General features: G+C 43.0%; 1 protein-coding gene across 11 annotated transcripts in view; it reads right to left on the bottom strand.

Annotated features, from left to right (window-relative positions):
- Positions 1 to 14,742, bottom strand: part of LOC106608213 (gephyrin) — a 186,584-nt gene that overhangs the window by 124,765 nt on the left and 47,077 nt on the right. For all 11 annotated transcript variants that reach the window (XM_014206027.2, XM_014206030.2, XM_045721084.1 and 8 more), the window contains exon 2: positions 1,817 to 1,895. In XM_014206027.2, the coding sequence (XP_014061502.1) occupies positions 1,817 to 1,895 (79 nt within the window). The remainder of the gene's footprint in view (positions 1 to 1,816; positions 1,896 to 14,742) is intronic.

The raw sequence follows: 14,742 nt of genomic DNA, 5'->3' as shown, positions 1-14,742 counted from the left end.
CACCCTGACACATCTACACCCTGCCACATTTACACATCTACACCCTGACACATCTACACATCTACACCCTGACACATCTACACTAACACACCCTAACACATCTATACTGATACACCCTGACACATCTACACTGATACACCCTGACACATCTACACTGAGACACCCTGACACATCTACATTGAGACACCCTGACACATCTACACTGATACACCCTGACACATCTACACTAACACATCTATACTGATACACCCTGACACATCTACACTGATACACCCTGACACATCTACACCCTGACACATCTACACCCTGCCACATTTACACATCTACACCCTGACACATCTACACATCTACACCCTGACACATCTACACTAACACACCCTAACACATCTATACTGATACACCCTGAAACATCTACACTGATACACCCTGACACATCTACACTGAGACACCCTGACACATCTACACTGATACACCCTGACACATCTACACATCTACACCCTGACACATCTACACTGATACACCCTGACACATCTACACTGATACACCCTGACACATCTACACCCTGACACATCTACACTGATACACCCTGACACATCTACACTGATACACCCTGACACATCTACACTGATACACCCTGACACATCTACACTGATACACCCTGACACATCTACACTGATACACCCTGACACATCTACACTGATACACCCTGACACACCTACACTGATACACCCTGACACATCTACACATCTACACCCTGACACATCTACACATCTACACCCTGACACATCTACACTGATACACCCTGACACATCTACACTGATACACCCTGACACATCTACACTGATACACCCTGACATATTTTCACTGATACACCCTGACACATCTTCACTGATACACCCTGACACATCTACACTAACACACCCTGACTCATCTACACATCTACACCCTGACACATGTATACATCTACACCCTGACACATCTACACTGATACACCCTGACACATCTACACTGATACACCCTGACACATCTACACTGATACACCCTGACACATCTACACTGATACACCCTGACACATCTACACTGATACACCCTGACACACCTACACTGATACACCCTGACACACCTACACTGATACACCCTGACACATCTACACCCTGCCACATTTACACATCTACACCCTGACACATCTACACTGATACACCCTGACACATCTACACATCTACACCCTGACACATTTACACATCTACACTGATACACCCTGACACATCTACACCCTGACACATTTACACATCTACACCCTGACACATCTACACTGATACACCCTGACACATCTACACATCTACACCCTGACACATTTACACATCTACACTGATACACCCTGACACATCTACACTGATACACCCTGACACCTCTACACTGATACACCCTGACACATCTACACTGATACACCCTGACACATCTACACTGATACACCCTGACACATCTACACTGATACACCCTGACACATCTACACTGATACACCCTGACACATCTACACTGATACACCCTGACACATCTACACTGATACACCCTGACACATCTACACTGATACACCCTGAGGCATCTATACTGATACACCCTGACACATCTACACCCTGACACATTTACACATCTACACCCTGACACATCTACACTAATACACCATGCTCCAACTGGTAATAAACAAGAGCAGACCAGGTTTCCTGGTACAACACAAGGGTGTGTGTGTGTGTCTGTTGTAGCATGGTCCCAGTGTCGGATGTAGACTGTGCTGGGGGTTTAGAGTTGGAAGACTTACAGGGAGGGGTCGTGCACCAGATCTTTGAGGTTGATTCCACTGCGGTCCTCTGCCAGGTTCCTAAAACAGCTGTCACTCACTGGATGAAGAGAACGAGAGAGAGAGCGAGAGAGAAGGAGAGAGAGAGCGAGAGAGAGAGAAATCATCAGTAAAGTGGGGCAATATATAGAGATTACAAAATAATCTCCCCCAGTCCACAGACAGACAGACAGACAGACAGACAGACAGACAGACAGACAGACAGACAGACAGACAGACAGACAGACAGACAGACAGACACATCTGCAACCATTGTGTTCCATGACTTTTGAGCAGGTGTGAGCCACATGAGTCATCATTGTGCTCAGAGATAGAATAACACAGAGAGAGGGAGAGAGAGAGAGAGAGAGAGAGAGAGAGAGAAAGTGAGAGACTTCCTAAGAAAGAGACAAGGTGTTTCATGGTATAAGTGATTACTGTGGCGCTTACAGTATATAAGATATACAAATACATCTTTATAAATAGACTGACTTAGAAAGTGACGAAGAGTAGCGCTACCATCGCTGCACTCAACCAACTCCAAGACACTACAAGTAAGGACACTTGGACACCAGGAAAATTGTTACATTTTTAACCACTGATGGAGAGCAGGAGGGGGTAAGAGAGAGAGAGAGATGGTGGGGAAATAAAACAAGAGAAAGGGATGACAGAGAGGAGGTGGAGAGTAGAATGAGAGAAAAATGGCTGAGGGGATATGAGGAGAATGAGAGAGAGAGGGTTGAGAGAGAGGGAGGAGAGAGAGGGAGGAGAGAGGATGGTAAGGAAAATGAGAGAGGGGGATGAGAGGAGGTAAAAGGGATTGCTGTAGGGACAGAGGTAAACAGAGAGTGTAGACCAGTGCTCTGGGCTCTGGCAAATACATGTGAGAGTGCTGACATTTGCAGAGAGAGAGAGAGAGAGAAAGAAAGAAAGAGGGAACAGGGAGCACACACTACCCTGAATTACAAGGGCAATGCTGTGTGTGTGTGTGTGTGTGTGTGTGTGTGTGTGTGTGTGTGTGTGTGTGTGTGTGTGTGTGTGTGTGTGCGGGGGGGGGTTCTTCCTTTCAGACTGCAGTATTCCTTACAATCACAACCACCCCTCCTCAGTCTTTCTCACCCAGATACCCCTCCTCAGTCTCTCTCACCCAGATACCCCTCCTCAGTCTCTCTCACCCAGATACCCCTCCTCAGTCTCTCTCACCCAGATACCCCTCCTTAGTCTCTCTCACCCAGATACCCCTCCTCAGTCTCTCTCACCCAGCTACCCCTCCTCAATCTCTCTCACCCAGATACCCCTCCTCAGTCTCTCTCACCCAGCTACCCCTCCTTAGTCTCTCTCACCCAGATACCCCTCCTCAGTCTCTCTCACCCAGCTACCCCTCCTCAATCTCTCTCACCCAGATACCCCTCCTCAGTCTCTCTCACCTGCCCATAAGAAGATAAACAGCTTGGAAAATCCCAGAAAATGGCATGGCTTTAGAAGCTTCTGATAGGCTAATTGACATCATTTCAGTCAATTGGTTGTGTACCTGTGGATGTATTTCAAGGCCTACCTTCAAACTCAGTGCCTCTTTGCTTGACATCATGGGAAAATCAAAAGAAATCAGCCAAGAACTCAGAAAATAAATTGTAGACTTCCATCAGTCTGGTTCATCCTTGGAGCAATTTCCAAATGCCTGAAGGTACCACGTTCATCTGTACAAACAATAGTACGCAAGTATAAACACCACGGGACCACGTAGCCGTCATACTACTCAGGAAGGAGATGCGTTCTATCTCCTTGAGATTAACATAGTTTGGTGCAAAAGGTGGAAATCAATCCCAGAACAAAAGCAAAGGACCTTGTGAAGATGCTGGAGGAAACCGGTACAAAAGTATCTATATCCACAGTAAACCGAGTCCTATATCGACATAACCTGAAAAGCCGCTCAGCAAGGAAGAAGCCACTGCTCCAAAAAAGCCAGACTATGGTTTGCAGCTGCACATGGGGACAAAGATTGCACTTTTTGGAGAAATGTCCTCTGGTCTGATGAAACAAAAATAGAACTGTTTGGCCATAATGACCATCGTTATGTTTGGAGGAAAATGGGGGAGGCTTGCAAGCCGAAGAACACCATCCCAACCGTGACGCACGGGGGTGGCAGCATCATGTTGTGGGGGTGCTTTGCTGCAGGAGGGACTGCTGCACTTCACAAAATAGATGGCATCAGGAGGAAGCAAAATTATGTGGATATATTGAAGCAACATCTCAAGACATCAGTCAGGAAGTTAAAGCTTGGTCGCAAATGGGTCTTCCAAATGGACAACGACCCCAAGCATACTTCCAAAGTTGTGGCAAAATGGCTTAAGGACAACAAAATCAAGGTATTGGAGTGGCCATCACAAAGCCCTGACCTCAATCCTTTAGAAATTTTGTGGGCAGAACTGAAAAAGAGTTTGCGCGCAAGGAGGCCTACAAACCAGACTCAGTTACACCAGCTCTGTCAGGATGAATGGGCCAAACTTCACCCAACTTATTGTGGGGAAGCTTGTGGAAGGCTACCCGAAACGTTTGACCCAAGTTAAACAATTTAAAGGCAATGCTACCAAATACTAATTGAGTGTATGTAAACTTCTGACCCACTGGGAATGTGATGGAAAAAATTAAAGCTGAAATAAATCATTCTCTCTACTATTACACATTCTTAAAATAAAGTGGTGATCCTAACTGAATTTTTACTAAGATTAAATGTCAGGAATTTTGAAAAATTGAGTTTAAATATATTTGGCTAAATTGTATGTAAACTTCTGACTTCAACTGTATAGTATATCTTAAGACGAATGCACTAACTTTAAGTCGCTCTGGATAGGGACGTCTGCTAAATTTCTAAAATGTAAAAAAAAAATGGTGTGTTGGGGGAACTCCTCACTAAAGGTAATAAAATGTGAGGTGGGTGTGCCCCTCCTTGAAGTGTGATAAATAGGAGAGAGTGATCCCTGAGAGAAAGAAAAAAAGAGAGAGAGAGTGAGGGGAAGGAGATTGAGTCTAAGTAAAAAAGAAAGAAAGGAAGAGGGGGAGTTCAGAGGGAGAGGAAGAGAGAGATGAGTGAAGGAGAGAGAAGAGGGAAAGGGAGAGAGGAGGGAGGGAGAGATATCTGGCTGCAGTTGAAACAGGCTTCAAAGGAATATTAATGTGATCCTGTGCAGGAGCTGAACACAGAGGAAGGGAAGGAGGGAAGAGGAGGAGGAAGGAAGAGGAGGAGAAAGGAATGCAGATGGTTGCCATGACGCTGTGGATTCCACTCTGCACCTTATTCCAGGTCAGGAGTCTGGGAGTGGCTGGCCGTTTAGATCCCTCCCCCCTGACAAAATAGAGCTCCTCCCCGTAAGCCTATTGCAGGTCTGCTTCACTGCAGCTAAAAAAATTATAATCTGCATCCACACCCTGACAAGATCCACATCTAACCTACAGCTCACAACTTCAGTTTTGGCACTGATCTCAAATATGACTCGTCTCAGTGAACTGGGCATATGTCACACGTCACTACTTCACAGGAGAGGCATTTGAACGTAACATACATTTTTTAATCAAAATGCTTTTTGTGGCAGAAATGCCTTCTGAAACATGTGAACTTTCATGTGCCTTAATAAAAAAACTATTCCATCACTAAATAAAATTGTTAAATTACGAGCCTAGTTGGTTTTGCCACTGAAAAAGTCAGGAACCTTCCCGCTAGCCATGATTGGCTGAGATAATGTATGGGCTGGACATGCCGGGAGATGAGTTTGGATTGGTCTGCCATGTAGCATGATTCTGTTTCTAACGTGAGCTGCTCAGTATGTGTTGATAGTCCTTTCTACTGCACCGTTTTTGCTACTTTTCGCAACAACATTGATGCCCTGAATTTTGCAGGCGCTATCGACAGATCAGTTGGAAAAATGTATTTGCTACTTTCTGCAAACGCCACGGTCAGTGTGAACCGGAGAGACTTGACACAACGCTGGCCAAACAAGATGTAGCTTCAAACAAAACAGTTAAAATGGTTCCATTCTGTCGTGAAGCATTCATCCATGTATGTAAGAGTCTAGCTACAGTTTCAGATATTATAAGTTTCTCATTTGGTCAGAAAGTCATTTTCATTGGAAGTTAAAGCATACTGTTAGCTTGCTCGTGAATATTAGCTTGCTGGCTCACTAGCTAACATTACCTATATGATCTGTGTAATAATATTATTTGAATCAGAAATCCATTTACATTCTTAGTTATAGCCTAATGTTTACTAGCGAACATTGAACCTGGTTGTTTAGCTTTAGCTACCTGCAGATTCATACTATTTATTTTTTATTTTCACCTTTATTTAACCAGGTAGGGTAGTTGAGAACAAGATCTCATTTACAACTGCGACTGGTCAAGATAAAGAAAAGCAGTGCGATAAAAAACTACACAGAGTTACACATAGGACAAACAAAAGTACAGTCAATAACACAATAGAAAAATATATATACAGCGTGTGCAAATGGAGTAAGGAGGTAAGACAATAAATAGGCCATAGTAGCGAAGTAATTACAATTTAGCGAAGTAACACTGAAGTGATATGTGCAGATGATGATGTGCAAGTAGAAATACTGGTGTGCAAAAGAGCAAAAAAGTTAATAAAAACAATATGGGGATGAGGTAGGTAGTTGGGTGGGCTATTTACAGATGCGCTATGTACAGCTGCAGCGATCGGTAAGCTGCTCATTTAGCTGATACTTAAAGTTAGTGAGGGTGATATAAGTCTCCAACTTCAGCGATTTTTGCAATTCGTTCCAGTCATTGGCAGCAGAGAACTGGAAGGAAAGGTGGCCAAAGTGGGTGTTAGCTTTGGGGATGACCAGTGAGATATACTTGCTGAGCGCGTGCTACGGATGGGTGTTGTTATTGTGACCAGTGAGCTGAGATAAGGCGGAGCTTTACCTAGCAAAGACTTATAGATGACCTGGAGCCAGTGGGTCTGGCGACGAATATGTAGCGAGGGCCAGCCTACGAGAGCATACAGGTCGCAGTGGTGGGTGGTATATGGGGCTTTGGTGACAAAACGGATGGCACTGTGATAGACTGCATCCAGTTTGCTGAGTAGAGTGTTGGAGGCTATTTTGTAAATTTACATTTACATTTAAGTCATTTAGCAGACGCTCTTATCCAGAGCGACTTACAAATGACATCGCTGAAGTGGAGGATCGGTAGGATAGTCAGTTTTACGAGGGTATGTTTGGCAAAGAGCCTTTTGCGAAATAGGAAGCCGCTTCTAGATTATGGAGAGCTTATATGGGAAGTAATAAGCCACATAGGTATTAGTAACCCAGAGTAGTGATGCTAGGGCAGGCGGCGAGGCAATTGAGAGGTATTTTATGGCATTTAAGCAGTTTGAGGCCACGGAAGGAGTGGTTGGCATAAGCTCGGGGTTTAACCGTTGGGGGTAGGGGGCAGTATTGACACGGCCGGATAAAAAACGTACCCGATTTAATCTGGTTACTACTCCTGCCCAGTAACTAGAATATGCATATAATTATTGGCTTTGGATAGAAAACACCCTAAAGTTTCTAAAACTGTTTGAATGGTGTCTGTGAGTATAACAGAACTCATATGGCAGGCAAAAACCTGAGAAGATTCCTTACAGGAAGTGGCCTGTCTGACAAGTTGTTGTTCTTCTTGGCTCTTTTTATTGAAGACTGAGGATCTTTGCTGTAACGTGACACTTCCTACGGCTCCCATAGGCTCTCAGAGCCCGGGAAAAAGTTGAATGATATCGAGGCAGCCCCAGGCTGAAACACATTTACGCTTTTGGCAAGTGGCCGATCAGAGGACAATGGGCTTAGGCGCGTGCCCGAGTCGACACCATGCTTTATTTTCTTTCGTCTGTTTACCTAAATGCAGATTCCCGGTCGGAATATTATCGCTTTTTACGAGAAAAATGGCATAAAAATGGATTTTAAACAGCGGTTGACATGCTTCGAAGTACGGTAATGGAATATTTAGAATTTTTTTGTCACGAAATGCGCCATGCTCGTCACCCTTCTTTACCCTTTCGGATAGTGTCTTGAACGCACGAACAAAACGCCGCTATTTGGATATAACAATGGATTATTTGGGACCAAACCAACATTTGTTATTGAAGTAGAAGACCTGGGAGTGCATTCTGACGAAGAACACCAAAGGTAATAACATTTTTTTTATAGTAAATCTGACTTTGGTGAGTGCTAAACTTGCTGGGTGTCTTAATAGCTAGCCCTGTGATGCCGGGCTATCTACTTAGAATATTGCAAAATGTGCTTTCACCGAATTACTCACGATAAACGTTCACAAAAAGCATAACAATTATTTTAAGAATTATAGATACAGAACTCCTCTATGCACTCGATATGTCCGATTTTAAAATAGCTTTTCGGTGAAAGCACATTTTGCAATATTCTCAGTAGATAGCCCGGCATCATGACAAAAAATTTGTAAATATTCCATTACCGTACTTTGAAGCATGTCAACCGCTGTTTTAAATCAATTTTTATGCCATTTTTCTCATAAAAAAGCAATAATATTCCGACCGGGAATCTGCGTTTAGGTAAACAGACGAAAGAAAATAAAGCATTCGGTCGACTCGGGCACGCGCCTAAGCCCATAGTACTCTGATCGGCCACTTGCCAAACACGATAAAGTGTTTCAGCCAGAGCCTGCCTCGATATCGTTCAGCTTTTTCCCGGGCTCTGAGAGCCTATGGGAGCCGTAGGAAGTGTCACGTTATTGCAAAGATCCTCAGTCTTCAATAAAAAGAGCCAAGATGAAACACAACTTGTCAGACAGGCCACTTCCTGCATGGAATCTTCTCAGGTTTTGGCCTGCCATATGAGTTCTGTTATACTCAGAGACACCATTCAAACAGTTTTAGAAACTTTAGGGTGTTTTCTATCCAAAGCCAATAATTATATGCATATTCTAGTTACTGGGCAGGAGTAGTAACCAGATTAAATCGGGTACGTTTTTTATCCGGCCGTGTCAATACTGCCCCCTAGCCCTAACAGGTTAACACAGTGTCCAAAGGGCCAGATGTATACAGAATGGTGTCGTCTGCGTAGAGGTGGATCAAGGAATCACCCGAAGCAAGAGCGACATCATTGATATACACAGAGAAAAGAGTCCGCCCGAGAATTGAACCCTGTGGTACCCCCATAGAGACTGCCAGAGGTCCGCACAACAGGCCCTCCGTTTTGACACACACAACTCTATCTGAGAAGTAATTGGTGAACCAGGCGAGGCAGTCATTTGAGAAACCAAGGCTGTTGAGTCTGCCGATAAGAATACGGTCATTGACAGAGTCGAAAGACTTGGCCAGGTCGATGAAGACGGCTACGATGGGTGGTACAATGGGATTCGAAATGGTCAGTGATCTGTTTGTTAACTTGGCTTTCGAAGACTTTAGAAAGGCAGGGCAGGATGGATACAGGTCTGTAACAGTTTGGGTCTCCCTCTTTGAAGAGGAGGATGACCGCGGCCGCTTTCCAATCTTTAGGAATCTGGGACGATACGAAAGAGAGGTTGAACAGACTAGTTATAGGGGTTGCAACAATGGCGGCGGATAATTTTAGAAAGAGAGGCTCCAGATTGTCTAGCCCAGCTGATTTGTACGGGTCCAGGTTTTGCAGCTCTTTCAGAACATCTGCTATCTGGATTTGGGTGAAGGAGAAGCTGGTGAGGCTTGGGCAGGTAGCTGTGGGGGTGCGGAGCTGTTGGCCGGGGTTGGGGTAGCCAGGAGGAAAGCATGGCCAGCCGTAGAGAAATGCTTATTGAAATTCTCGATTATTGTGGATTTATCGGTGGTGATAGTGTTTCCTAGCCTCAGTGCAGTGGGCAGCTGGGAGGAGGTGCTCTTATTCTCCATGGACTTTAGTGTCCCAGAACTTTTTGGAGTTAAAGCTACAGGATGCAAATTTCTGTTTGAAAAAGCTATCCTTTGCTTTTCTAACTGACTGTGTGTATTGGTTCGTGACTTCCCTGAAAAGTTGCATATCCCGGGGACTATTCGATGCTAGTGCAGTCCTCCACAGGATGTTTTTGTGCTGGTCGAGGGCAGTCAGGTCTGGAGTCAACCAAGGGCTATATCTGTTCTTAGTTCTACATTTTTTGAAAGGGGCATGCTTATTTAAGATGGTGAGGAAATTACTTTTAAAGAACAACCAGGCATCCTCAACTGACGGGATGAGGTCAATGTCCTACTACAGCTATGACAATGTTTGTATTGGTTGGTAGTAGTAGGGATTATGCCAGTTCATTACTTTGCTAGCTAGCTAGCTACATGTCTAAACAAAAAACTTTGCCAGATGATTACACAACCCATCAATTTAGCCAGGTGTGTCTGGAGGTGATTATGGCCATCAATTGTATTTCATGAGTACATGTCTAGACAATAGTGACCCATCCACAGCTAGATGTGGCTAGGGGGGTGGTTACAGCATTTACTTCACATGACCCATCAATTTAGACAAGTGTGTCAGGTTTTTATTTATTATTTTACCAGGTAAGTTGACTGAGAACACATTCTCATTTACAGCAACAACCTGGGGGAATAGTTACAGGGTAGAGGAGGGGGATGAATGAGCCAATTGTAAAGTGGGGATTATTAGGTGTCATGACGTTGGCCTCTTTGAGTACAGGGAGGACAGTTGACCCCCTCCCCCCTTTGCACCATCCCCCAACCTACCTTCCCCCACCCAGTCCCTGTGTGAAGGAGTGGTACAATTCCAGGAGAGTCTCTGGCCACATGCACCATAGAGAGACACAGGAAATTCTTCCAACTCACAGAATTGGGGAGCCAAGCGACATTTGTGTTCTGGAGAAGGTATGGAAGACTGGTGAAGAATCCAGCTACAAACTGGTCCGCTTGGTACAATTTTGTGATACTCAGAAGAGGCAATATAGCCATATTACCATAAAACGGTTTATATAATAGCCTCAGCCTTGAGACTTGCATCAACATGGTTGTATAGAATGTATTAATAAGGATAAAGCTATTTGTAATACATTGAGATGCTATGTACTGATGTTAATGTGATAGAATTATATTTCTGTACCAAGCTTAACTCAGTCATCGGCACGCCCCCAGGGACACAGACAGGACCAGGTGTCATGTGACATGTTCACTATAAAACCATAGCCTGATCTACTTTCTTCAGACCCCGGCCTCCACTCCATTGCGAGTTGGCCAATAGGTTTGACCATCCAAGTACTCTACTGAAAGTGAACTACACCACGTGGTTAACTTTTAGACTATTGATACCGACAGAATAAGAACAAGTCTTTGATATTAATTATTAGTCTGCAGCTAAGTAAATTATATCATTGAACGTGAAGACCAACGGAACATCCATTCTATGACGACATTAATGAATGTCGCTTTGAAAGATCCATTCTAACCGAAGAGAGAGAGAGAGAGAGAGAGAGAGAGAGAGACAAAACTCTCCACAGAACGACGCTCCAACAAGGATCCCGACGACACACTGAGCGTAAATATATATTGATTGCAATTGTTCCCGAATGAGTGAGCGTTCAATTGTCAATTGTTAATATTAATGAACTCTGTAGGGTCTTCTCAGCTGCCCTTTATGACTCATTGTCTAACAGACCAGCCATGCCTGTTTTAGCCCACTAGGGCACATTACTCTACCAATTCTTTGTGATGATAACTACTGTTTGTATACTTTCTGTGAATTAATTAGTTTAGTAAATAAATGATTCTAAGACAATTGATGTATGGATGACTCTTAGTAAAGACTGGGTTCGTGCAGATACAACAATTTACGACGTTTGGAATAAGACTGGACGCGAGGTAAAATACACCATTTAAACCAGAAGATAATCGGCCTATACTATACTATAATAGAATATACTATATAATGTTATAATATAGGAAAGTTATATTAGGAAAATTATAACTTTGTAATCTGAATATTTTCCTTGGTGCCCCGATCTCCTAGTTAATTACAATTAAACGATGAATCAGTTTGATCGCGTGATAATAATTACAGGGAGTTAATTGATAAACATGTCTTCAGTTTAATGGTACCCTAAAGACAGCACATATATGTGAGGACTCTAAAACTAAAACGCACGTTGGGTCATTTTGATAATACATTTATGGAGCCCCCGTGCGAGGAATCTAAGATAGAATTGGACTCTGCTGTGAAATTCTATATATCAATTGTGCAAACAGAATTGTACAAACAGCCTGCTATCTAAACAAAGTGATTGTGTATTTTCCATTGGGAGAAGCTATTTAGAGTGGCTCCGGTCTTAAGTCGATAGCAGTGAGGGATAAATTCCAGATTTAGTCCGTTAGGCCAAACGGTACTATTTCTGTCGGTCAATATTAACTTCTACAGTAAGGTTAGAAATTAGAAGTTAACTGTCCGGTAATCGAGCCGAATAATTTGCCTACCGCACTAAGACAGTGTGGGCAGACCGTATGCATATCTGTATTTAAGTACCGTGTCGCTCCGGTCAGCATAAACGCTAGCAGAATATGCTGAATGGGGTTAACCTGTTATGGCTAGGGGGCAGTATTTTCACGGACGGATAAAAAATGTACCCGATTTAATCTGATTAGTACTCCTGCCCAGAAACTAGAATATGCATATAATTATTAGCTTTGGATAGAAAACACTCCAAAGTTTCCAAAACTGTTTGAATGGTGTCTGTGAGTATAACAGAACTCATTTGGCAGGCCAAAACCTGAGAAGATTCTGTACAGGAAGTACCCTGTCTGACCATTTCTTGGCCTTGTTGATTATCTCTATCTATTACAGGGGATCTCTGCTCTTACGTGACACTTTCTACGGCTCACATGGACTCTCAGAAGGCGGCAAAATGGTGAATCGTGGCTTTGCAGGCTCTGGCTGAAACAAAGTAGCGCGTTTGGGTAGTGGCTGGTTACAGTACTGTGAGACTCAGGCTCGTGCCCGCGTCGACCGAAAGCTTTGTTTTCTTTCCTCTGTTTAGCTAAATGGAGATTCCCGGTCGGAATATTATCGCTTTTTTACGAGAAAAATTGCATAAAAATGGATTTTGAACATGCTTCGAAGTACGGTAATGGAATATTTAGAAAAATCTTTTGTCACGAATTGCGCCATGCTCGCGACCCTGATTTACCATTCGGATAGTGTCTGGAACGCACAAACAAAACGCCGCTATTTGGATATAACGATGGATTATTTTGAACCAAACCAACATTTGTTATTGAAGTAGCAGTCCTGGGAGTACATTCTGACGAAGACAACAAAGGTAATCAAACTTTTGTAATAGTAAATCGGAGTTTGATCAGGGCTAAACTTGGTCGGTGTCTAAATGGCTAGCCGTGATGGCTGGGCTATCTACTGAGAATATTGCAAAATGTGCTTTCACCGAAAAGCCATTTTAAAATCGGACATATCGAGTGCATAGAGGAGTTCTGTATCTATAATTCTTAAAATAATTGTTATGTTTTTTGTGAACGTTTATCGTGAGTAATTTAGTAAATTCACCGGATGTTTGCGGGGGGTATGCTAGTTCTGAACGTCACATGCTAATGTAAAAAAGTTGATTTTTTATATAAATATGAACTTGATTGAACAAAACATGCATGCATTGTATAACATAATGTCCTAGGGTTGTCATCTGATGAAGATCATCAAAGGTTAGTGCTGCATTTAGCTGTGGTTTTGTTTTTTGTGACATTATATGCTAGCTTGAAAAATGGGTGTCTGATTATTTCTGGCTGGGTACTCTGCTGACATAATCTAATGTTTTGCTTTCGCTGTAAAGCCTTTTTGAAATCGGACAGTGTGGTTAGATTAACGAGAGTCTTGTCTTTAAAATGCTGTAAAATAGTCATATGTTTGAAAAATGGAAGTTTTCGGATTTTAGAGGAATTTGTATTTCGAGCCACGCCCATCGGATATTGGAGCAGGTGTTCCGCTAGCGGAACGTCTAGATGTAAGAGGTTAAGGTGAGACGTCACTAGAAAACCCACCCTTTCCATAGTGAAAGGACCCTATTTTGGTGCTTGGAAGGATACTCCTGAACCAAGTAGCAATAGCTTAGCATTTCGGGCAACCTAACAGAGAGGGAACATTTCCTCTCCCTGTGCCACGTTTTAATCTCTCCGCCTGGCGCGACGGAAGTCCCGACCTTTGTACTTCACCTGGTGGTGAAGAATTGCCAGTACATCTCTAGGGGAAATCCAAACGTGGAGCACGGTAAAATATCCAGACAATCGCAATTGACTGGATATGACGTCTCATTCAATTTAACTAACAAGTGAAATTGCCAGATTTACCTTTTGAAGTGGATCTTTTAAATAATATCCAAAATTGATTGGGCGTCTACAATGAGACATGATTAACTTTTTCCAAACTTAACTTAGATGAAGCAATGCTCTCAGGTTAATTCAAAGTTAATTCCCAGATAGCCTATACAGGTTTGATATATCATAAATATATTAATCAGTAAAACCCATTATTGATGGGAGTGAATCCCATGTGGCTTCAGCCCCAGGGAGGAGCGTACCCTAGTGGTGAAGGGTCCCAACATTTGACCTACGGTTTACACTTATGATATCCAATCAATGGAGATTGTATGGATTATCGTCTCATTCAATTTAATAAGTTAAATTGTCGAACATACCTTTCTAGGTTCTGCCAATTAAATGAGACAACTTAAACTTTGCATATTAACCTGGATGAAGCAACCTCTCAGGTAATTTCAAGTTTAATACCCAGATAGCCTACCCAGGTCGGACTAATCATTGGCATTGATTAATTCAATTTGGTTTTGCAAATTCATTCACGTCCAACTTCCACAGTACTGTACAGTACTGATGGTTCATTATCGTCTATAAATAGATTAAAATCGTCTTTGCAGCT

This window comes from Salmo salar, chromosome ssa06, assembly GCF_905237065.1.
Source record: "Salmo salar chromosome ssa06, Ssal_v3.1, whole genome shotgun sequence".
NCBI classification, from domain to species: domain Eukaryota; kingdom Metazoa; phylum Chordata; class Actinopteri; order Salmoniformes; family Salmonidae; genus Salmo; species Salmo salar.
Note: the sequence above shows the minus strand (reverse complement) of the source record. Positions and strands in the feature narration are given on the sequence as shown.